Source organism: Ictalurus punctatus, chromosome 14 (assembly GCF_001660625.3).
Source record: "Ictalurus punctatus breed USDA103 chromosome 14, Coco_2.0, whole genome shotgun sequence".
Classification (NCBI taxonomy): domain Eukaryota; kingdom Metazoa; phylum Chordata; class Actinopteri; order Siluriformes; family Ictaluridae; genus Ictalurus; species Ictalurus punctatus.
The window spans coordinates 11,373,794-11,395,782 of record NC_030429.2 but is presented as its reverse complement, the minus strand read 5'-3'; the positions used below and the strand labels follow the sequence as shown (position 1 = coordinate 11,395,782).

At 38.7% G+C, this 21,989-nt stretch overlaps 2 protein-coding genes across 3 annotated transcripts; one reads left to right on the top strand and one right to left on the bottom strand.

The window, feature by feature from the left end:
• Nucleotides 1–3,563: 3,563 nt before the first annotated feature.
• Nucleotides 3,564–9,715, bottom strand: spty2d1 (SPT2 chromatin protein domain containing 1). Of its 2 annotated transcripts, none has more exons than XM_017486131.3 (6): nucleotides 9,025–9,715; nucleotides 7,947–8,061; nucleotides 6,458–7,852; nucleotides 4,558–4,714; nucleotides 4,342–4,419; nucleotides 3,564–4,232 (listed from the first exon to the last, which is right to left on the bottom strand). In XM_017486131.3, the coding sequence occupies exons 1-6, from the start codon at nucleotides 9,082–9,084 to the stop codon at nucleotides 4,142–4,144; spliced, it is 1,896 nt and encodes a 631-aa protein (XP_017341620.1). In that variant the 5' UTR covers nucleotides 9,085–9,715; the 3' UTR covers nucleotides 3,564–4,141. The 2 variants fall into 2 exon arrangements, with proteins under 2 accessions (XP_017341620.1, XP_017341619.1); XM_017486130.3 differs by having other exon boundaries at nucleotides 3,564–4,046; nucleotides 9,025–9,714.
• Nucleotides 9,716–11,962: 2,247 nt separating this feature from the next.
• Nucleotides 11,963–21,220, top strand: tmem86a (transmembrane protein 86A). The gene is made up of 3 exons (XM_017486095.3): nucleotides 11,963–12,127; nucleotides 16,048–16,312; nucleotides 16,476–21,220. The coding sequence occupies exons 1-3, from the start codon at nucleotides 11,966–11,968 to the stop codon at nucleotides 16,901–16,903; spliced, it is 855 nt and encodes a 284-aa protein (XP_017341584.1). The 5' UTR covers nucleotides 11,963–11,965; the 3' UTR covers nucleotides 16,904–21,220.
• The last annotated feature ends 769 nt before the right edge of the window (nucleotides 21,221–21,989 follow it).

Genomic DNA, 21,989 nt, shown 5'->3' with positions numbered 1-21,989 from the left:
ACTAAGGCAAGCCGAAAGGACCAAATTCGTGTCGCGAGTCTGTCTGTGTTAATGAGCCTGCTGATGACTCCTGGTGGTTCTAAATAAAAGCAATTACATAGAAAGATATTAAACAGCACGTATCTGTCAAAGGGACAGGTAATCATTAATATATATATATATATATATATATATATATATATATATTTTTTTTTTTTTTTAAATGTAAATGTTGTATTGTATATTTTCTTGCATTCCACCTCTTTATTAGGTTCAGCCAGATTGTATCTGCACTAACTGAACGTTTTATCACTTACCACACCTGGTCCTGAAATACCTCCTGTCCTGCAGATTCCAGTGTTTTCTCTGGTTCTAACTAGCAGGACAAGGAGTACACCAAAACCATACTGGTGCTGTAGGTCCTATTTAAATCTTGTTACTGACTATAAAGTATCTGTTTCAAGAACACTTTGTCAGCCCCCTCTACACTATATGTCCAACAGTATGTGGACACCTATCCATCACACCCATGTGTCCCCCCCAACTGTTGTCACAAAGTTTGAAGCAAACAATTGTATAGAATATCTCTGTATGCTGTAGCGTAACAATTTCCCTTCACTGGAGCTAAGAGGCACAAAACTGTTCCAGCACGACAATGCCCCTGTGCACAAAGCAAACTTCATGAAGACATGGTTTGCCAAGGTTGGAGTGTCCTGCACAGAGCCTTGACCTCAACCTCACTGAACACCTTTGTGATGAACTGCAACATCAACTGCACTCCAGACCTCCTCATTTAACATCAGTGCCTGATCTCACTAATGCTATTGTAGCTGAATGAGCACAAATCCCCATAGCCAAGCTGCAAAATCTAGCAGAAAGCCTTCCTGGAAGATTGGAGGTTATTACAACAGCAAAGAGCGACTAAATATGGAATGGGATGTACAGCACACACACATACAGGTGTGATGGTCAGGTGTCCACAAACTTTTGGCTATACAGTCTAAATCAGATATTACTGAGATAGTGGGATAATCTGTCAGGCACAGTGTTCACTTTATTACACACATCTACGTTAATTGTCCAACTTTTTCGTGTACAGTTAAACATTAACTCATCTTTTTCAAATAGACACCGTTATACCAGTAGTGTTTATTTTTTGAGGGAGTTGTTTCACGATCTGGCCATGACACTGAGGTTTAAAAAAAAAAAAATCTCAGCAATGCACCAAGCATTAGCATGAAACTACCATGTACAGTGCCCTACACTAATATTGGCACCCTTGGTAAATTTGAGCAAAGAAGGCTGAGAGAAATTGTCTTTATTGTTTAGTATTTGGATATTTTATTAAAAAACATTCACAAATATACTCTGCTCTCATGGATATCAAAAAATCGCAAACACAACACAGGTTTATCAAAAAATATTTTTGTTAAATATAGGTCTGCAACAATTATTGGCACCCTTTTATTGAATATGTTGTGCTATCTCCCTTTGACAAGCTAACAGCTCTGAGTCTTCTCCTATAATGCATGATGAGGTTGGAGAATACATGGCAAGGGATCTGAGAGCATTCCTCCATACAGAATCCCTCCAGATCCTTCAAACCATGGTGGAGTCTCCTCTTCAGTTCACCTAACAGGTTTTCTATGGGTTTGAAGTCAGGGGACTGGGATGGTCATGGCAGAACCTTGATTTTGTGGTCAGTAAACCATTTTTGTGTTGATTTTGATGTATGTTTTGGATCATTGTCCTTCTGAAAGATCCATCCAAAGCCCATTTTAAGCTTTCTGGCAGAGGCAGTCAGGTTTCATTTAATATCTGTTGATATTTGATAGAGTCCATGATGCCATGTATCCTAACAACATGTCCAGGTCCTCTGGCAGAATTACAGACCTGAAACATTAAAGAACCACCACCATATTTAACCGTGGGCATGAGGTACTTTACCATATGGCTACCTCTCTGTGTGTGCCATAACCACCTCTGGTGTTTATTGCCAAAAAGCTCTATTTTGGTTTCATCTGACCATAGAACCCGATTCCATTTGAAGTTCCAGTAGTGTCTGGCAAACTGGAGGCACTTGAGTTTGTTTTTGAATGAGAGTAGAGGCTTTTTTTCTTGAAACCCTTCCAAACAGCTTGTGGTGATGTAGGTGACTTCAGATTGTAGTTTTGGAGACTTTCTGACCCCAAGACACAAATAACTTCTGCAATTCTCCAGCTGTGATCCTTGGACACTTTTTGGCCACTTGAAGCATCCTCTTCACAGTGCGTTGAGACAGTATAGACACACGTCCAATTCCAGCTTGATTCATAACATTTCCAGTTGACGAGAACTCCTTAGTTATTGCCCTGATGATGGAAATGGGCATTTTCAATGCTTGTGTTATTTTGTGAAGCTCAACAACTTTTTGCTGCACATCACAGCTATATCCCTTGGTCTTACCCATTGTTACGAATGACTAATCAAATTTGGGCCGCGTGTTAACTCCTATTTATACCCCAATGAAACAGGAAGTCATGGTTGAACAACTTCCTTTCCTAGTCACCCAGGTGTACTAATAAAAAATGTACTTCAAATATTTTTTTCCTCATATGAATTCATAGTGGTGCCAATAATTGTTACACACCTATATTTAAAGATTTTATATATATATATATATATATATATATATATATATATATATATATATATATATATATATATATATATATATATATATATATATATATATATATATATACACACACACATACACAAATAAATATAAAAACCTTTGGTGTGTTTGCAATTGTTTGCTATCCATGAGAGCAGAGTATTTTTGTGAATTTTTTTAAGCAAAAGAGGAAATGTTTAAACAATAAAGACAAATTTTCACAGCCTTCCTTGCACATTTATCAAGGGCACCAATATTAGTGCAGGGCACTGTAATTTTCATTATTTTGCTCAGAATGGTTCAAGAGCCAAATAACAAAGTGATTATAAGTGGTGGTATTGTAAACCCTTCCATCGACAGCCAAATGGCCATTACAGACAGACAGGCAATCAGTAATTCAGTGTACTTGCACTGACTCGGGTCACTGGTATTGCATTTGCTTACTTGGTATCAGCTTATCATGTTTACTGTCAGGATGATCCACACGAAGATATGATTTTGTTTTCAAGTAGACAAACAAGCACTACTTTAAGCTTTTCTGGATGAGAGGTGTATAATAAATTCAGCAAATACAAATGTCTCTTTCTCTCATACAAGTCAGCGTAATCTTCTTGAAATTTTTGCATTGCAGTAGACTTCTGTACTGCATCTAAACTATAAACTGAAAATCACACTCAAATCAGCAATAAGCACATACTGGAACAACTAGGTTTTTGCAAATGTCATGACAGGATGTAAAAGATAAAAATAAAACCCTAATAAAACTAGTCCTATAATAGATATAGAGGCCAGGATGTAGATTAAACTGAAATACAAAAAACAGACACCAACATACTTCCTGCTGTTAACACGTGGTGACATATGGAGCTGATAAATACGAAAAAGGAATGAAAATTGAAGAAAAAAAAATCACCACAGGACAACTTGATCTGTCAAACTGCTTTAACAAGAAAAATACATTGCAAAAAATTGCAGAATGTGTCTTCAATCAAACATCACTGATAATAAAATAAGACTCACAATCTTGAAATCTTGAACACATACCAAAGCAGATGTTGATTCTGCTATCACATCATTGTAATTCCATGATCTTTACCAATATAAAATAATGGCATTAGTGATACATTATATATTAGTTTCTCTAAAGCTCAGCTATTAAAAGATGGGCTCTTGGTAGTGCAAAACTGACCCCTATTTTGGTCATCTGAAATAAATAATGTAACATTAATTGCAGAATGGCACAGGGAAGTGTTGAGCCTGATCTACACAACTGACTTTACTCCACGCAAGTCAATCAAGCAAACTCAAACGTCAAGTCTTTTTGTGTTTTGCTTTCATCGTTTGCTTTCTTTTCATCTCCTCCTCCTCCATACGCATCTCTTCTTCGTCTTCTTTAATACCCAAGCGCAAACTGAAGCAAAGACAAAACAAAGATGTATTAAGGTACACAACAGTTTCCTCCAGATGCGCAAAGCGTTCACTCCGTTACTTTGTCCCCTCAATTATTCATATTTTTCTCCTCTTCCTGTCTCCTCGTTTCATTTCTTCCAACTCTCGCCGCTCTTCCTCCTGATCCTCGAGCACAGCCATTCGCAGGCTACCAGCAAAAGGCACCAGGCAGAACACACGAGAGGCACACATTATGAAGCATGGTTGTGAAAAACATATCTTAGCTTCACACTAACTTTAAGTCTCAAGTTGTTTACCTTCGCGCCTCCTCCTTCTGTTGTTCTTTCCAACTGCTCTCCATAAACTTCAACGCATAGTCACTCTCATCTTTGTATCTAATAACACAAGGACATTTATGATCATCAGTATTCACACAAAACATTATGCGTTCACATTTCAATGTGAAGAACACTTTAAAAAAATAAACAAATAAAAATAAACGCTAGAACCGGAACATCCATGTAAGAACTTACCTGGTCCGATCATAGCCGAAGATTTCTCGGATATGTTTTGAAATTTCATCCTGGTCGTCTTCTTCATCATCAATGAAGTCATCCATCTCAGAGTCATAGTCCTCTTCCTCCTCAAACTTGCGTTTGTAGCTAGACGTTATTGCTGGTAGCTCTGGTCCTTTGAGGGAAAAAAAAGGGGGGGGGGGGGTCACCTTTAAAAATTCATCAAACAAAAAACTCCACTGGAGACTTTTCATATGCTGCCAAAATGTAGACATCCTTTTCCTGAGAAATCACTGGACCTGTCCTGGAACGCAAACACACCAGCAAATCCTTAAACAGCAACACCTAAAAAAAAGTGTGTTTATAAAAAAAAAAAATAATAATAATAATAAATTTAAAAAAATTTTTAAAAAGCCTAATAAATTTTTACTCAAAAATACAAAAAGGGGCAAGAGAAATAATCTTGACATCCAACCAGCTGTCCTTTACTGTGATACTGTGAGTAATGAAGGTAAGAACCTGCATTCAACCCTTGATGCTGGTTTATCATTTGACTTTAATGTAAACGACATCTGTGTAACTGCGTGTCATTATCTCACAATGTATTATCACGATGCAGACAAAACAGGAAGTGTGGTAACCCTATAAGTCACTCGTAGCCTGTAGACTGGACTATTGTAATGTGTTGCGTTCTAGCTGAATGGAGCTCATTACAGCAAAAAGAAAGAAGAAAAAGAAAGCCGAGAGCTTACGTCCCTTAATCAAGCTACAATGGCTGCCTCTGAAGTTTCATGTTAATTATAATGTCTTATATCTCTTAATTATATCTTGTTGATCTCCTGAAACAGCACTCTGTTCAGCTGAACAAGGCGTACTGTTAACCCCGAGAGTCAGTCACAGCTCAACCAATGGAAGATGTTTATCTTACCTCTGAAAATCCCATAATAATCTTCCAGAGAATATTAGGCATGGCAGCTCAATATCAGGTTTTAAATGCAGATCAGATCAGTTGTACATCGGTGTACATTCATGATTGTATGCTGGTTCTTTAATGTGCTTTATCACAAATACCTTGTGTTCATCAAATCTGTTGTATGCAGTTTGGAAATCGATAGTACTCTTTAGAAGTAATAGTAATACAACACTGAGAAACTACCATCAGTGACTCCCACGACTATCAAGAGAAACACACTGAGTACTACTTATACTTAACACACCCTCAGTACGTTTACATGGACAACAATAATCCCATATTAACCCGAATAAGACGATACTCTGATTAAGAAATTAGGATGTAAACAGTGATTATTGATGACCTTTTAATCCAACTAAAAGTCATATAGTAGGCAAGTACACAGTTTGGGACGCAGCCCACGGCTTCAAGCAGTCGTCTATTAGTACTTATAGCCTGATAAATAATTAACTGCATTTGAAGCTTTCGTAAAATAAAAAATGAAAACACCCAAAACTGTATATGGTACCATAAAGAAGACCAACTCTATGTTGATCTGTGAAATTCTGTAGGGAACATCGGACGGCGTGGGGATGTAATGACGTGTGCCATTAATCGATCTACACGTAAAACGGGAACATGAAAGTAATATTCTAAAAGCGACTCGTGTAAACACCTTAATCACAATATTGTCTTATTCAGAATGAGGTCAATAATTAGATTATTTCTGTACATGTGAACGTAATCAGTGATCGAGTTCATTGTACCCTGTGGTATACGACTAAAAGCACATGGAGCCTGTTACTGTGAGTGTTTCGTATTTTAGAAGTATGGGAGTGACAAATAAATCAGGTGACTGCTACTCTCCAGAGAACCACTGAGCACTTCGAGCTATACTAGAAATTAGTAGCATTGCAATAACGCAAACATCCCAAATAAAGGCTAAGTTAACAAATCTCTTCTTACCAGATGGTCTAGCCAAAATTCTATGACCTGTTGGTCCTATGATTGTTCTGGGCCCCTGAGGAACTGGAGGCCTGGCAGCCACTCCTTGTTTAGGTGCAAAGTTTTTAGATGAAATGGTCTCTGACACGACAGTACATGGGGTTCTTCCAGGAACTGGTCTCATACTGTTTAATGGTCTGCTAGGTTTGCTTTGTCCATTTACAGGGAGTTTTGCCCCTCCGGGAACAGCTCGGCCCTGCATGCTACCCCCGGGTCGTGGCTGCTGAGATTCTGCTTGTTTCGAGGAGACAGCAGGTGCAGATCTCACAGGTGCGTTGATACCTGGTCGGGGAGGAGGATTGCCTGAATATCGAGGCAACTCTCCCTTTCCAGGCTTTTGAGGAGGTCCTCTCTTGTTCATGTTACCCGGACTAGGTCTGGTGTTTCCAGATCCCTTAATCCCTTGCCCATGACCTGACGGTCTACAGGAGTTTGAAGCAGCATCACTTCGACTCCCAGAACTATTCATTTTTACTTGAGGTAGTCCTGGATAGCCTTTCTTGGAGTTAAGGTCACTTGAGGTGGTTGGCTTTTCACCAGACTTGGGCCTGGGCCCTGTTTGCTTGACTGAAGATGAAGATGAAGTTCCCTTCATGGCAGCTTTACCACTTAAGGCACCTGAGGAGCTAGAGCTAGGTTTGGATCCATGAGATGATTTGGCAGAGCTGTGCAGTCGCTCAGTCTGCATGTGCAGCTTTGGCGTTTTGCTAATTCCACTGGATGATTTCTCACTGGATGACCTGTGTGATATTCCTTCCCTGTCAACCACATTTTTCTTCTGAGAATTCAAGCTGGATTTGCTTTCTTTGTGCCCTGAACTTTTGACTGGTTTAACGTCTCTCCCTTTATCTTGTTTCTTAGCTTTGCGCTCAAGTTCTAACTCTCTAATTTCCTCGGCTGTGCGAAGCCTCTCTTCAGTTTTCTTTGTTGGCTTCAACTCGACAGGTTCAAACTGTTTTTTCTCAGCGAGCTTTAAGAGATCTGCAAAATTCATGGGTGGTGGAGCACCCTTGGGTGGAGCGCTAGTTTTTTTCTGCACACTGCTCATTTTGGTTGAACCGTTACTGCGTTCCTGAGGCCTTACTATAGGCGTTGGTTCTGGTTCCGGTTCCGGTTCCGAGTCAGTGCCAGCATATTCAGAATTGTCTTCATCGTAATAAGCGTCATCGCTCCCTGGTTGTTCCTCAAACCTTGAATCCTTACTCTGCCTTTTCTTGGGCTGATCTACAATGGGCGTGCCGTCATAGCCGTGGAAGTTGTCCTTGGTGCGAGACGCCATGGCACGCGCTTTCCGGTCGGATTTCAATTCCACTCTCTTAGCCAGGAGTTCTTCCTTCTGCTTTTTCTTCAACAGATCTAAACGCAGATAACGTAAGGCGTCAAAGGGCTGCTTGCAAAATAAAACAATAACCATAGAAATGTAAAACCAAAATCAAGTTTATGAGGTCACCTTTCTTTTTCTGTTCCATCTCCTGCTTCTTCAAGTACGCTTGCACTGCAGAGGAATTGACACCCTTCACTTTTGGGTCTTTTTTCGGGGGGCCAGGTTTCAAGCTGTACCTCTTCTGCAAATTAAGCAGCGATAGAAGATGTTAAATGTACAAAGAGGACCGTCAAGCAAACAGCAACCTTTACTGATAACTACCGGACACATAAATGATGGTAACCAAAAAATAAATAAATAAAATTTTAAAAAATAATAATAATCATTTGACTGAATGAGGTCAGTCTAAACATTTTTTTTTAAACCATCCAAACATTAATGACATTAAAAAGGGGTACAAATAACAACACTGAATCAAACTCTATTTGATTGTATTTTAGATCTACACTTTAATATAGGGTAACTGTTCGGGATCTTATGTGGTGGAAATGATCAGAAATGTGTGTGTGTGTGTGTGTGTGTGTGTGTGTGTGTGTATGTGTGTATATATATATATATATATATATATATATATATATATATATATATATATATATATACACACATATACACACACATATACACACATATATATATATATATATATATATATATATATATATATATATATATATATATACACACATATATACATATATACACACACATTTAAAAAAAAAAAAAAAAAAGCTCGAACAGCTACGATATATGAACATGATGTTGCACATTCGCTTAAATCTGTCATGTTCATAAACTTGATAAATCTGTTGCTGTATAAAAAGTTTGTGAACCCCTAATGGCTTCAATAGAGTTATGATGGTACATATTTGTTTAATGTGCTCATCGTTTAATCTATCTGTTCTATAAACACAAGGGGATAGTTGATTTCCATCTCTACACTGAATCCATGATTGTAAAAGGATTAAGAACTGGTCTATATAACCAGGTATAAACTAAACTGAACATTACTGCTACCGTAAAGTGCGACAGTGACATATATATTTATATAAACAAAATGATGCCTCACCAGTGCCTGTGGTATTTTAATAACAGGTGTAGAGAGCTATCAGTACATGTTTTGTCAGGTTAATAATGAGTAACTCACCGGTAAGCTGCTCAGGCCTTGCTTTTCGGAGGCGATGGACAGCACACTGTGGAAATCCATGCTGCCAAATGTTGAGTTTTGCTAACAACTGATTGTAATTCGCTATTTAACTCCTGCTAGCTAACCAATACACATATATAACTGCTGCTAGCTAACCAATACACATATATAACTCCTGCTAGCTAACCAATACACATATATAAGTCCTGCTAGCTAACCAATACACATATATAACTCCTGCTAGCTAACCAATACACATATATAACTCCTGCTAGCTAACCAATACACAGATGGTTGCCACTAATTAACGGCGTTAAGTTTAGAACCAGATGCGTTCATCTTCCTAAACCGATCTCACACGACAGCATTTTATTAAATGTATTTTACTTTAACCAAACACAGGAAGTGTGTTCCCTCAGGGAGCCACACCAAGCTGTCGTGTCATAATTATAGCTAGCTACAATTAGCTACCTAGCCAAGTAACGGGCTAGCTAGCTACGTGAACTGAGCTACAAATTACAACAAAAAGCTCTTTAAATAAATGGTCTCTCGATGTTCTCATATGAATATCTAGTCTCAATTTCCAAATTCCGACGAAAGATTGCAAATACGACCTATTGATAAGACTACATCGCCTCTGATACTAAAGTAGTGGCTACGTCACTCAAGTAAGAGAGCACGTCATATCCGGTATGGGTCATTCTGGGAAAAAAAAAAAAACGCTGAAGTTTCAGATCCTCTCCTTCAGCTGGAAAAAAAAACCGCGTGGTGTTGCCAGCTCCGGCTTTTACCCTATTTTACTATAATTTTTTTATTTTTAGGTAAATATTTTTTTTTTTGGCTTTTTGGGTTTTATACACATTAAATGAAGTGGTTGCGCTTCATACTTGTGCTTCCTGATCACTTGATATCATTCTCAATATTACTTTACATTGGAATAAGCAATACAGCAAAAACATTACTTCAAGACATTGTTTAATACATTGTTTAATATTTATCTTTATTGTTGCTGAGGTTTTGGAGCCACATTATTCACAAATAAAATCTTTTTTATTCAGAATTTACAAACCACAGTATTCATGGCACATGGAGAAAAAAAAAGATGTAACGATAACAATACAGTAAACAATGACATATGGTACTGTTCATGACATAAAGCATTAATAACCACAATACTTGTATCATGACATTAATATGTTTAATTTTTGGATAGATCCATATCATGTTCTATCCTCCAGCCTGCATGTGTGTCAACTGGTCTACTCCCTACTAACTGGTCATTATTTTTATTTATGAAACATATTTAGCCAAATAAGGGGAACCTGGGTTGGGGGTTTGAATCCTGCCTCCACCCTGTGTGCATGGAGTTCATGTTTTCCCCGTGCTTCAGGGAGTTTCCTCTGGATACTCCGGTTTCCTCCCCAAGTCCACTGTAGGCTGATTGGCATTTCCAAGTTGTCCGTAGTGTGTGAGTGTGTGTGTGTGATTGTACCCTGCGACGGGTTGGCACCACATCCAGGGTGTCCTCTGCCTTGTGCCTCGAGTTCCCTGGGATAGGCTCCAGGCTCCCCAGCCACCTTGTGTAGGATAAGCGGAATGAATGAATGAATTTACCTGAATAAAACCAGTAAATTGGTGAAAGATCTACTTGGCTATCCAATTCAACCCTTGTGTTCTGTTGGGATCCAAATTTACTCAAAGTGGAACCATGCTAGAAATGCCTCTCTCTCTCTCTCTCTCTCTCTCTCTCTCTCTCTCTCTGAACATGTAAAGACAAATTTACATTTGATGCACCTGCCATAAACCCCTCCCACTTCCTAATTCTATACATATACTACGGAGGTTACGTTTATGTTATTTTAACCTGAGATTAAAACAGGTGACAAAAACTGGTGAAATATTAATTGACACCAACTGCTTACAACAAATAAGATAAATAGTTGAGTCCACTCTATTGCATTGTATATATATCTAATTACACACCCACATTCGTGTGTGTGTGTGTGTGTGTGTGTGTGTGTGTGTGTGTAATCAGATATAGGAGCAATGCAATAGAGTGGACTCAACTATTTTATATATATATATATATATATATATATATATATATATATATATATATATATATATATATATATATATATATACACACACACACACACACACACACACACACACACGGAGGAGCCCCAGGCATGAGGTTTTGTATTTGTAGTGTTCCCTAAAAACATAGATGTATTCAATGTTGTTCATTTCAAATATTATTTTCTGCCTAAATTCAGTATGAACAACTGCTTCACTGTAATGTATTGTATGACATTACTTTAAAGTATTTTAAAACACATTTTTCCCTGTTCTAATGTCGGACTTCAGCAGCTTTAATGATGGTTTTATTGACCATGGCGGTTGTTGTTATTGTTGTTTTCTACTGCATACCTGGCAACCCTGGCCAGAATCTCATTTTTAACATTTGCGCAACTGCTGACAAAACCAAAAACAGCGGCTTAGACAAATCTTATCCACATCTTATAGATACGTCTTATAAAAAAATCGTATGCAACCTTCAAAAGGACATATCAACCCTCATCAGGCAGCATTTAAAGAGACATGGCATAATTAATAGTCTCATGTGAAAATACTCATTATAGGCAGAATTCTAGTGCGATTCGGTCCGTCTTTTTAGCCTTCTTAATGCCTTAACCGAGCTTGTATTTTTTTAAATAATAAATCAAATAATAAAAAAAAAGCAATAAATAAACGCGCGCGGGGGGCGGGGGGTGGGGGGTGGAGAAGGGATTGTAAATAAGCCCGAGAACTCCTTCCCATGCGTGGGCGGATACTTTCTCTGCCATCCTCACATTTGATTGAACAGTTATTTTCACTCTGACCTATCAGCGTATTCCTCTTCTATCCCCACCCACATTCGCAGTTGTCTCCTCCCCCGATGCTGAACTGTCCCAAACAAGAGACAAAAACAAATTTCTACACAAAGGAACATAAAATACACTTGTGTGTCAGGTTAGTTCAGTGTTGTTTCTGTCTTGACATCATCCGTTCAGCTCACGGATATCATCCTAATATAAACATGGTTTCACCTGTTACTGTGGTAAGTGGATAAATATTTGTATGTTTAACAAGAGCTAGATATGATTTCCTGCATATATATATACACATGTGTATGTATATGTGCACATATAACACACGTGTTTTATTTCTACTGATGTGTCACGTTGTGTGAAGTGGATACTGTGTGATACTTGTGTGAAGAGCATCCCTACTCATATCCCTCTGGTCTCTTTTACTCCACATCTGCGGCTGTTGACTGCATAATGATGTGAGGTAGAGATCATCTTCAATCATTCAACAGTTCGCTAAATTTATTTTCTTTAACGCGATGTTTATTGGATAGTACATCCGGAAAACAATACGCACGTGACCATAGCGTGTCCACGTTTATTATTTACCCCTGCGTCTGCTGCTCGCTTCGTCTACTTGAGTAATAAATCTCGTTTTTAGCTTGTAGATTATACCCTAGTGCACATTTCTAAACCATGAGCATGTAAACAAAGGCTAGAGCCAACTCTGGATCTAAGCCGATGTCTGTTAAATGACCCCGTTGTTCTTGGTAATTGTGTTTTATGAAGAATATTCTCACGCTTTCCTTATTGTGGCTGCGCTTTCAAAGGGCTTGTGTTGAAAGGAAGTAGTCATGTGACAACGCTTTCGCCTGCGGTTTTCCTCTCTCCTCTACGCATGCGCGCAGAAAACAGTGTGCACTTAGGATCTGTAGATATAGATACAAATATAGATGTAGATCTGAAGATTAAATCGTGTTGAATAATACATAGGTATAGATCTGAAGTTTAAATAGTGCTGAATAATACATATATAGAGAGCTGAAGAATATATCAATATAGATCAGAGGAATATATAGAGCTGAAAATATATAGATATAGATCTGAAGAATATATGGATAGAGAGCTGAAGAATATATGGATATAAATCTGAAGAATATATAGATATAGAGCTGAAGAATATATGGATAGAGCTGAAGAATATATGGATATAAATCTGAAGAATATATAGATATATCTCTGAAGTAGGTATAGTTATAGAGCTGAAGAATATAGATATAGATAAAAAGAATATATAGATATAGATTTGGAGACGTGGCCACAGTGACTTACTGGTTAGCACATTTGCTTCACACCTCCAGGATTGGGGGTTCGACGCCCACCGTGGCCCTGTGTGCGTGGAGTTTGCATGTTCTCCCCGTGCTTCAGGGGTTTCCTCCCCCAGTTCAAAGACATGCACTGTAGGCTTTTGTCCAAAAGTGTGTGAATGTGTGTGTGATTGTGCCCAGCGATGGATTGGCACTCCGTCCAGGGTGTCCCCCGCCTTGTGTCCCATGCTCCCTGGGATAGGTTCCAGGCTCCCTGCAACCCTGTAAGGATAATCGGTACAGAAAATGGATGGATTTGAAGAATATATAGATCTGAATCTGCAGAATATATATGTATAGATCTGAGGAATATACAGATATACATAGAGCTGAAGAAGAATAAATTGAGTAACCAAAGTATGTTATTTTGCAGATGTAGTAAAAGTACACAAGGTTTCCCAAGAAACAATATGTTTGAGACAAAAGCTCTGCTTCAGCTGTTCTGGTTCCTTTTCCTACAGCCGAGGAAGGACTTACACCACTGATGAAGGACTTTTGTCTGAAACATACTGTTTCTACGGAAACCTCGTACTGTGCTTTTTTATTTAATACATCCACTATATATGGCATTAATATAAGACCATTCCCAACTGTGAATGCCTTATGGCATACAGTTTAGAGTTCCCACACACAGAGTCCCTACATTAAGCACTGTTCTTCATGCTCTAACAATACTGTTTCATTATCAAGTCCTTCCTGGGGTTAAAATGTTTTTGTATGTTATTGCAGGAAGGCTACTAAAATATGCCCCTTTAGATAACTGCATTATAACTTTCACCCACATGTTTTGGCTTTCAGACAGGATTCTCTCTTTTAGCTTTAGGACCATATGATGAGTCACCTTGATTCTTCATTTCTGCCTGAATATCAAACAGTTAATCTGAGTGATGTTTCATACTCTGAGTCCAGAGGTACTTGCTTAGAATAAAGTGTTACACTGGATGCAGCAAAACATAATAACAATTTGGAGAGATGCGGAATTGCTGTGTTTTGTTTCAGGCTGTTTCAGCCTTCTTTGACCTTTCCCACGCTGCAGGGGTACAATCTGATTAAAATATATACTTGCTAACAATAGCCCCTTTTTTTTTCCAGTGGAACAACGTAACTTCAGTTCCCATTTCCTCTAGTAGGCTAAAGAACCAAGCAGCTAAATTCTTAAACCAGTACCAGTGTGCAAATCCTGATGCACTTGGGACAATTCACCATCACTCATGCAATAATCGGATGCAGCGTTTGAAGGGTGTAAAATGTGTGTCATTTATATACACATATGCATGGCAACAAAATGTACAAAGTTAAAATGAGATTGGACAGAAATGTGATCTCTCTTCTTTCAAAATTTCTGCTTAATCCACTGATCCAGCATTAATCTTTCATGCTGTTTGATATGGATTATGTGTGAAATACCAGGGTACATTCATTATTCTTGACTTTCAAATTTACCAACACCGAAAGCTGTGTTGACTTGACGGTTAAGGCTCTGGGTTACTGATCGGAAGATCGGTGGTTCAAATCCCAGCACTGCCAGGCTCTGGGTTACTGATCGGAAGATCGGTGGTTCAAATCCCAGCACTGCCAGGCTCTGGGTTACTGATCGGAAGATCGGTGGTTCAAATCCCAGCACTGCCAGGCTCTGGGTTACTGATCGGAAGGTCGGGGGTTCAAGCCCCAGCACTGCCAAGGTGCCACTGTTGGGCCCTTGAGCAAGGCCCTTGACCCTCTCAGCTCCAGGCATGCCTCATCATGGCTGACCCTGCGCTCTGACCCCAACCTCCTAACATGCTGGGATAGAAGAAAAAAGAATATCACAGTGCTGTAATGTACTGTAATGTACCAATAAATAAAGACTCATTATGATGCAAACATCAGGATTTCAAATTGGAAACAGATGAGCAGCAAAAGATAGAAACGCAGACTCCCGCCAAGCTCGGATATTACATTTATTCTGTAGGGGAGGTGAAGTAATTTTCCATTGCGCCATTTCCAGTGTGTATGTGTATGGATATTATGTGACCTTTTGTTTCAGCTGATATTTATGGCTGGTTTAATTATTTAAACAAATTAAGGCACCAGAAGTGTATCAGTTATCCTGTATCAGTTATCATCACATTGAGCACTCTCCAGAATTTATCTTCCTTTGCCATACAGAGAGAATGAAAACAAAAACAATACACAATTGCCTTTTATCCTTTACCTATCAGTAACCTAACAATGGTATAGGCATTTCTGAGACTGTAATTATGATGGATCAGTTTTTAATAGTAGGTGTATCACAGCAAGTCAAGGTTCTGGAATGAACTTGCGTTGGGCTTTGGCCCCAGAGGGTTGCCCTTCCCTTCCCTGCCTCTTTGGCAGTTTTTGTGGGGTTTTGGGTAAGAGGTGAAATGTCTGCAGATTTTTTTTCTTGGTTTTGACACACCACCTCCTCTATCTGTTCCCTGCCAAAGTGATCTAGAACACTGTGGACTCGATACTCCACTCCCTTCTGCTGGATATCAATAACCATTTAATTTTTTTCTGTGGGTCGAATAAGCACTAGATGTTTGGTTGAAACAATCATGAAATCCTTTTTTTATTGAACTCAGTAGGTGGTACTTTATTATTCTTAATTGTGTCACCAATATAGTTCTCCCTAAGAAGAACTATAGAACTATCAAAATTCGTATTTATTCGCGTTAAAAAACTGAAACTGTAGTTATGATGAATTCATATAGAAATAATAGAACTCTCTTGTGGTAGACATTGACATACTTACATACATATATTTTGTGCATTTGTTTCAATGTTCTGTTGTTTTTGTGCAGGTGAAAAGCGAAGGCCCAAAGCTGGTGCCATTCTTCAAAGCCACCTGTGTCTATTTTGTGCTGTGGCTGCCCACCTCCAGCCCATCTTGGTTCAGTGCCCTTATTAAATGTTTGCCCATTTTCTGTCTCTGGGTCTTCCTGCTGGCCCATGGCATCAGCTTTTTAGGAGCCCACTCAAGTGCTAGAAAGATCCTCGCAGGACTCATATTCTCAGCTCTAGGAGACGCCTTTCTGATCTGGCAGGAGCAGGGCTACTTCAGTCATGGTGAATTCAACTTTTCATTTGATCTCTTTAGTATAATGTTAAGACAAATCAGATTTGGTGTAGTTGGCAGAAACCTGAATTAAATTGATTTAAGGTTCTTTCTTGTTTCATCAGTTATCACATGCATTCAATCCATGACACCTTCAACCATTGTTTGTAACAGGGCTGCTGATGTTTGCCATCACGCACATCTTGTACTCATCTGCTTTTGGGATGAAACCACTCAACCTACGAGCAGGCCTGGTCATCGCCACTATCTCAGGCCTTTGCTACACCCTCCTCTACCCTTATCTGTCTGGCACCTTCACCTACCTGGTGGCCGTCTACATTGCTCTGATAGGCTTCATGGGCTGGAGGGCCATCGCTGGTGTGCAGCTGGCCAACGACTTGTGGACATGGACCAAGCTGTCGGCCTGCTTGGGAGCTGTTCTCTTCATGGTGTCAGACCTCACCATTGCTGTCAACAAATTCTGCTTCCCTGTGCCGCACTCGCGCGCTATCATCATGGCTACATACTATGCAGCGCAGATGCTGATCGCCCTTTCAGCCGTGGAGTGCCAGGATGCTGACGTGGCCAGGAAGAGAGTGTGAGGAGCTTAAAACCTGCAGAGTGTGGCAGCTTCACTCGTTCGGGTCCATTCCTCCTAAACCATTCATCTTAAACATCCCCTCCTCAGCATGATTCTGTCTGTTTTATATGTCTGTAGGGGTTTGACCATTAGTTGAGAGTTTATGGGGTCTGGTCTGACTTTATGCTTGATTTGTGGTTGAGTCCAAACCTGATCAGAAGTCAGTTATCTTCACTTAGAATCCCAGTCATGCGTAACATGAAATTGAGAAGTAAAGAATTCATCTGATTAAGTTAAGTTCATCTCTTAGTTCTCTGTGTAGGAGTTGATGACATTGCTAGGTTTTAAGAGTGTTATGTTTTAATTTTCACTCAGCGGCCACGCTGCCTGCTTAATGTTTCTCCTTTAACCCTCTTTTAAAGTCTCAGCTGGTCTGAAGAAATGGGAGTTATGTACTGTAGTCGTCACAATTACTGTTAGCTACATGCTGGTGTAAAAAAAATAGCATGGCCCACATACACTATATGTACTCTATACTTGGAACCATTTATTTTAGGGTGCTGGATTCCCCATATAATAGTTTTTAAATACTAATTCACATTTGTAGAATTCCAACAAATCCGATGTCTCTGTCAGTATTCTGCAGGTTTGTTTGATTTAACTTTGTTCTTGGGATATTCCAGAGTATTTGCTCTGCCGCTGGTTTTGCTTGGTACCTGAGCTCTTGTAACCACTCACACATAAGCTTGCCACCTTCCCAACTACTAGCACTCACACATAATCCCCCATACACAGTCTCATACACACGTTCAGACATGTCCAGGGTCTCATGTTTTTGTTGTGGTTAATCTACAGCAATATCTCTTGAATGGGTATTGTTTTTATGAGAAAGTGCGGATGATATTTATACTTCTGTACCAGCTTAAATGTGATGCAACAGAGGCTCAGTCGTTTGAAACAAAAACCCAGATCAATGCCCTATAAAAAGGAAAGTCCACTTCAGAGGAAGTGCACAGAAATGCCACATGGCTTTTGATGATGCCTTGATAGTCAATCATCAGCATTATTTAACTGCTGTATTTCTACGTACTGTATGTGTAAATAGTGATGTTCGGATCCAGATGTGACTTTTTACAGGTGAGACATTAAGGATTTATTTGTAGGAACTAAACTACAGATATATTTTGTTTTACTGACAGGTCACTGCCTATTCAAGTGGTAACAGAGAGAACGCTCAGTAGCAGTTGTACCGCGTTGAGCCATAATTTAGACAGACCTGGTAATTCAGCTTCTTGTGATTGCTGTATGCTTCCCAAAGTCTATTTTGGCATCTCTGTATTTGAGAGGACATACAATCAATGCTACAGTGGTACTATATTATCATCATCATGATTCTCTAATCAAATATTCTCTACTGTAAACAAGAGATCCAGGAATGACCAGCCTGATCTAACCAACCACATCCGTATTTTATTTATTTATTTATTGGGGGATTTTTCTTATTATTACTCTGATTTCATTCTGTATACTTGCCCACAAGTCCACATATCCACTTAATGCCAACTGTGGGAAATTGGTGGCAGATGTGTGTGAAACTTAACCCAAGATATACATGAACCACTACCCTGCTGAGTTCCCCAATGTGCTTGGAGGAGGACTTTAATCAATGCGATTGCATTAAAAAAAAAAAAATCCATCCAGTCCTGTCCCTACCTTTGATATACAGTGAAACGTACAGCTCATTACGCATCGTCATTCAGTCTACCGGATGCCTTGTGATGTTGCACGAATTTCCATTGAATAACCTATAAAAGGGATCAGCATCTTTTTTTCTATTGCTGCTAAACAAGAGGGAACAAACTTGCAAATGCTATTGGGTGCTTTATGTGTTCAACTGTCGTACCTGGGCTAGATACATAAACAATCCAGCGCACAAAGCCCTGCTGCCATTAAAGTAACGTAGCAGACAGATCCCTGCATGTCACCCAAACCTAAGTTGAACATGTTTTTATCCCTTGTTCCTCATCACACACGCCTGCTCACATTGCATGTTCATATTTGAATATTAAATATTTATCTTTTTATGCTGTTAATTTTTATTTATTTATTCCACATATCTAAATTAAACAATGCAATACCGTAATTTATACGATATCTTTTATTTGCTCATTCGTTTGGTTCATTTTACCTGCATTTTTCCCCCCTCTTTACCTGCATTCAGGTTTAATGGGAAAATGTAAGCTATGGGGGATATGTTAGGGATATGAAACTCTACCGAGGATATCGTGTTTAAAGTGTGTGTGCACCCACACAAAGACACACACATATACTTCTGGACCATTGCGACATGCGGGGCACTTTAGTTCAGACCTGTGTGCAGTTTCACAGGCTTCGTCTTCCCTATCGACAGTCATACAGTCAGCAAAACATTTGCTTAGTCAGTGTAAAACATGCCAGTCGCCGCATTGTCATCAAAAAAAAGTCTCTTTGCAGCTATCATGTGTTGTCCTGTTTTCCAAGTTCAGTGTTTAGTCGTCATTTGAGCAAGAAATTGATGACTCTTGCTCAATATGTGGCAAGTGAAGAAGTTTCATCTTTCATCATTCTTTATTACGTTCAGCCAAACAACAAAGAGTTTACCTTTGTTGAAAAAGTTTTCAAGTAAAAACCCTTTAAAAGTGAAGAACTGGTCTCTTGAGGAGTGTGTTGAGGTTACAAACTAATTATTATAGCAAGGTTTAAATGACTCTTGAAATCTTAGGCCATGTAATACAACTACCGTCTTAAATACAAATAAATAAATACTCCGATGATGTCAGGTTAAATTGGATTGTTGAATGCAGGCTCTGTGATGTGATTATACGTTGTCGTGTGTGAACAATTCTTTAGACCTCCAGTGTGGAACTTACTGTACTAAATGCAACAGATCTAAGTTTCATGCTTCTCTTCTGCTTTCAGACAGTAATGAACACTCCTCTGCATGTGTGTCCCCCGAGAACTGATCAGGTTCACAGGTTCAGACAAACATCCCACCCTCATAGAGCCTAACCTTTTTTAGAGCCTGGCCTGTAGAGGAGAACAGGTGCAGTCAAAGAGTATTGCATGGAAACCCAATCCATAGAGAGGGGCTTTTTGAGTGAGGAAATGCAGGACAACACAGGTGGGAAGATTCCCTTTCCATCTGGCCTTGAGCTCACAGAAGGCCCCATTCGACCCCTGCTACGACTGATCACATTACACTCTCTGTCAACACTTCTTCTGTTACTGCTTTTGTGCATGGAGACAAAGGGGTGTAGAAGAACACAGTATGAATGCAGTGTTGATGACAGTGTCTGTGTATACCTGCTCTCTTTACTGTACTAAGCAAGCTATTGGTAAAGAAACGGATCTTGAATAGCATGCAGTTTTTCGTACACGTTTTGCTTTTATCACCCGATTTGTGTAATACGGTCATCGGATGGTTAATAATAAGAACACAGCTGTTTATTTTTGTAGTCATTAAAATACATTTTCATAAGCACTCCGAGATCTTAAAGCATCCACAAACAGGAAGCTGCTTTCGAGTGTTATCTTTTAATCAAGCTTCTAGATTTACTGTATTCTAAAGCTGAACAGATAAGTCTTAGTAATAGCACTCTTGGTACATGCTAGAAATCTACTGGGAACAAATGTAAAGATTCTGAGTCTAAACATCTGTGTATATTTCATTTGTTTTTACATCAAGTCTGATTTCATTGGGTTTTGTGTATTACTATACCTGCTGGCTGCCAACATGCTCAGACAAAATCTCAGAATTGATTCATTCACCTTACTACTTATGTAAATTGTATATATTTGCATAAATACTTATGCTGCCTTGTAGTATTGCGAAACGTGATAATAACTTTGGGAGTCGTACCAGAATATAATGTTTTCTGCTTGACATTTTGATTGTTTTGATTGCTGTGGTCAACAATTCATATAGACTTATTAGGAAAATTTAAATCAAATATTTCAGTTAAAAAAGGATGATACACTGTGTAACTGGTCTGTAAATATGGACTTTAAGGAATACAATGAAATAATATTTTTAAGTACACAAACATTAAGGGAAATTATGTATAAATGATATAATTACAATAATCTGGTCCATTTTAAAGCAGGGATTGTGTTATAAGTGAATACTGTTAATCTTTGCTAAGTTGTTCAAAATATTTCAGTATTTTGCCTTACTTTTCTAGTTTATTTCCTGTATTTACAGTTCTGTAGTAAATTACCATATTGCTCCTTTCCTGTACTGCAGTTGCTATAAATGTGATTAAATCTATAGAATAAATAAATGCAATTACAATGCAATGGATATCTGTTGTATGGGTCATTTGGTTATGATCTCACTTTTGTATTGCAGGTTTGTCAAAGCAAAACAAAACAAACCAACAAAAAAATGTCAAATAAATAAATTATTTATATATATATATATATATATATATATATATATATATATATATATATATAATAAACAGTGATAATCCAGTGTTAGGTAGGCCTCAAGCAAACTCTTAGAGCCTATAGTTGACACAGTGAAAATTGAGCATGTTATTATCCAAGTAACCTTCACAGCCTGATATCATTTAATCAGCATGCCATTCTAACTGTACACATAAAAGGCCACTGGGGTGAATATCGAATATCTCAAACTGACAAGAATGTGACAGAAATGTGTGAGTGTGTCTATGTTTGCACTCCAGAGATGTGACCAAGATTTAAAAAATTCCCATTTATGTATCCAAATGAATAATGTAAAGTCTGACATTGTTCTCCAGTTTTAAACACATCAAGTCCTAGGACAGCTAAAGGGCTGCACTTGATGCTTCCTCTGCTTACTAATGTTTTCACTTCTTTTTTAGTTTTAGTCTAATTCTTTTAGAGAGGCTAAGGAAAGAACACAGCAAACAACAGGCATTCTTTCAGCAATAAAAGAGAAATAGGCCTACGTCTCTGGCCAAGAGAGTGGGATTTCCTGTGTAGGATCGGGAGTCTAAAAGAAACCACTGTGGAGTGGGATGCTGCACCATGTCAAGCTGCTAGTGAGCTGAATTTTGATAGAAAAGCCTGACACGATGCCACAG

Bases quoted from the DNA above. Each gene is read 5' to 3' on its own strand.
- spty2d1 (XM_017486130.3), bottom strand. From the start codon at position 9,084: ATGGATTTCCACAGTGTGCTGTCCATCGCCTCCGAAAAGCAAGGCCTG. The intron at 8,062-9,024 runs GTGAGTTACTCA...CTTAATTTGCAG, and splicing joins AAGGCCTGAGCAGCTTACCG to AAGAGGTACAGCTTGAAACC. The intron at 4,715-6,457 runs GTAAGAAGAGAT...TTTCCCTCAAAG, and splicing joins AATTTTGGCTAGACCATCTG to GACCAGAGCTACCAGCAATA.
- tmem86a (XM_017486095.3), top strand. From the start codon at position 11,966: ATGCTGAACTGTCCCAAACAAGAGACAAAAACAAATTTCTACACAAAG. The intron at 12,128-16,047 runs GTAAGTGGATAA...GTTTTTGTGCAG, and splicing joins TGGTTTCACCTGTTACTGTG to GTGAAAAGCGAAGGCCCAAA. The intron at 16,313-16,475 runs GTGAATTCAACT...TGTTTGTAACAG, and splicing joins GCAGGGCTACTTCAGTCATG to GGCTGCTGATGTTTGCCATC.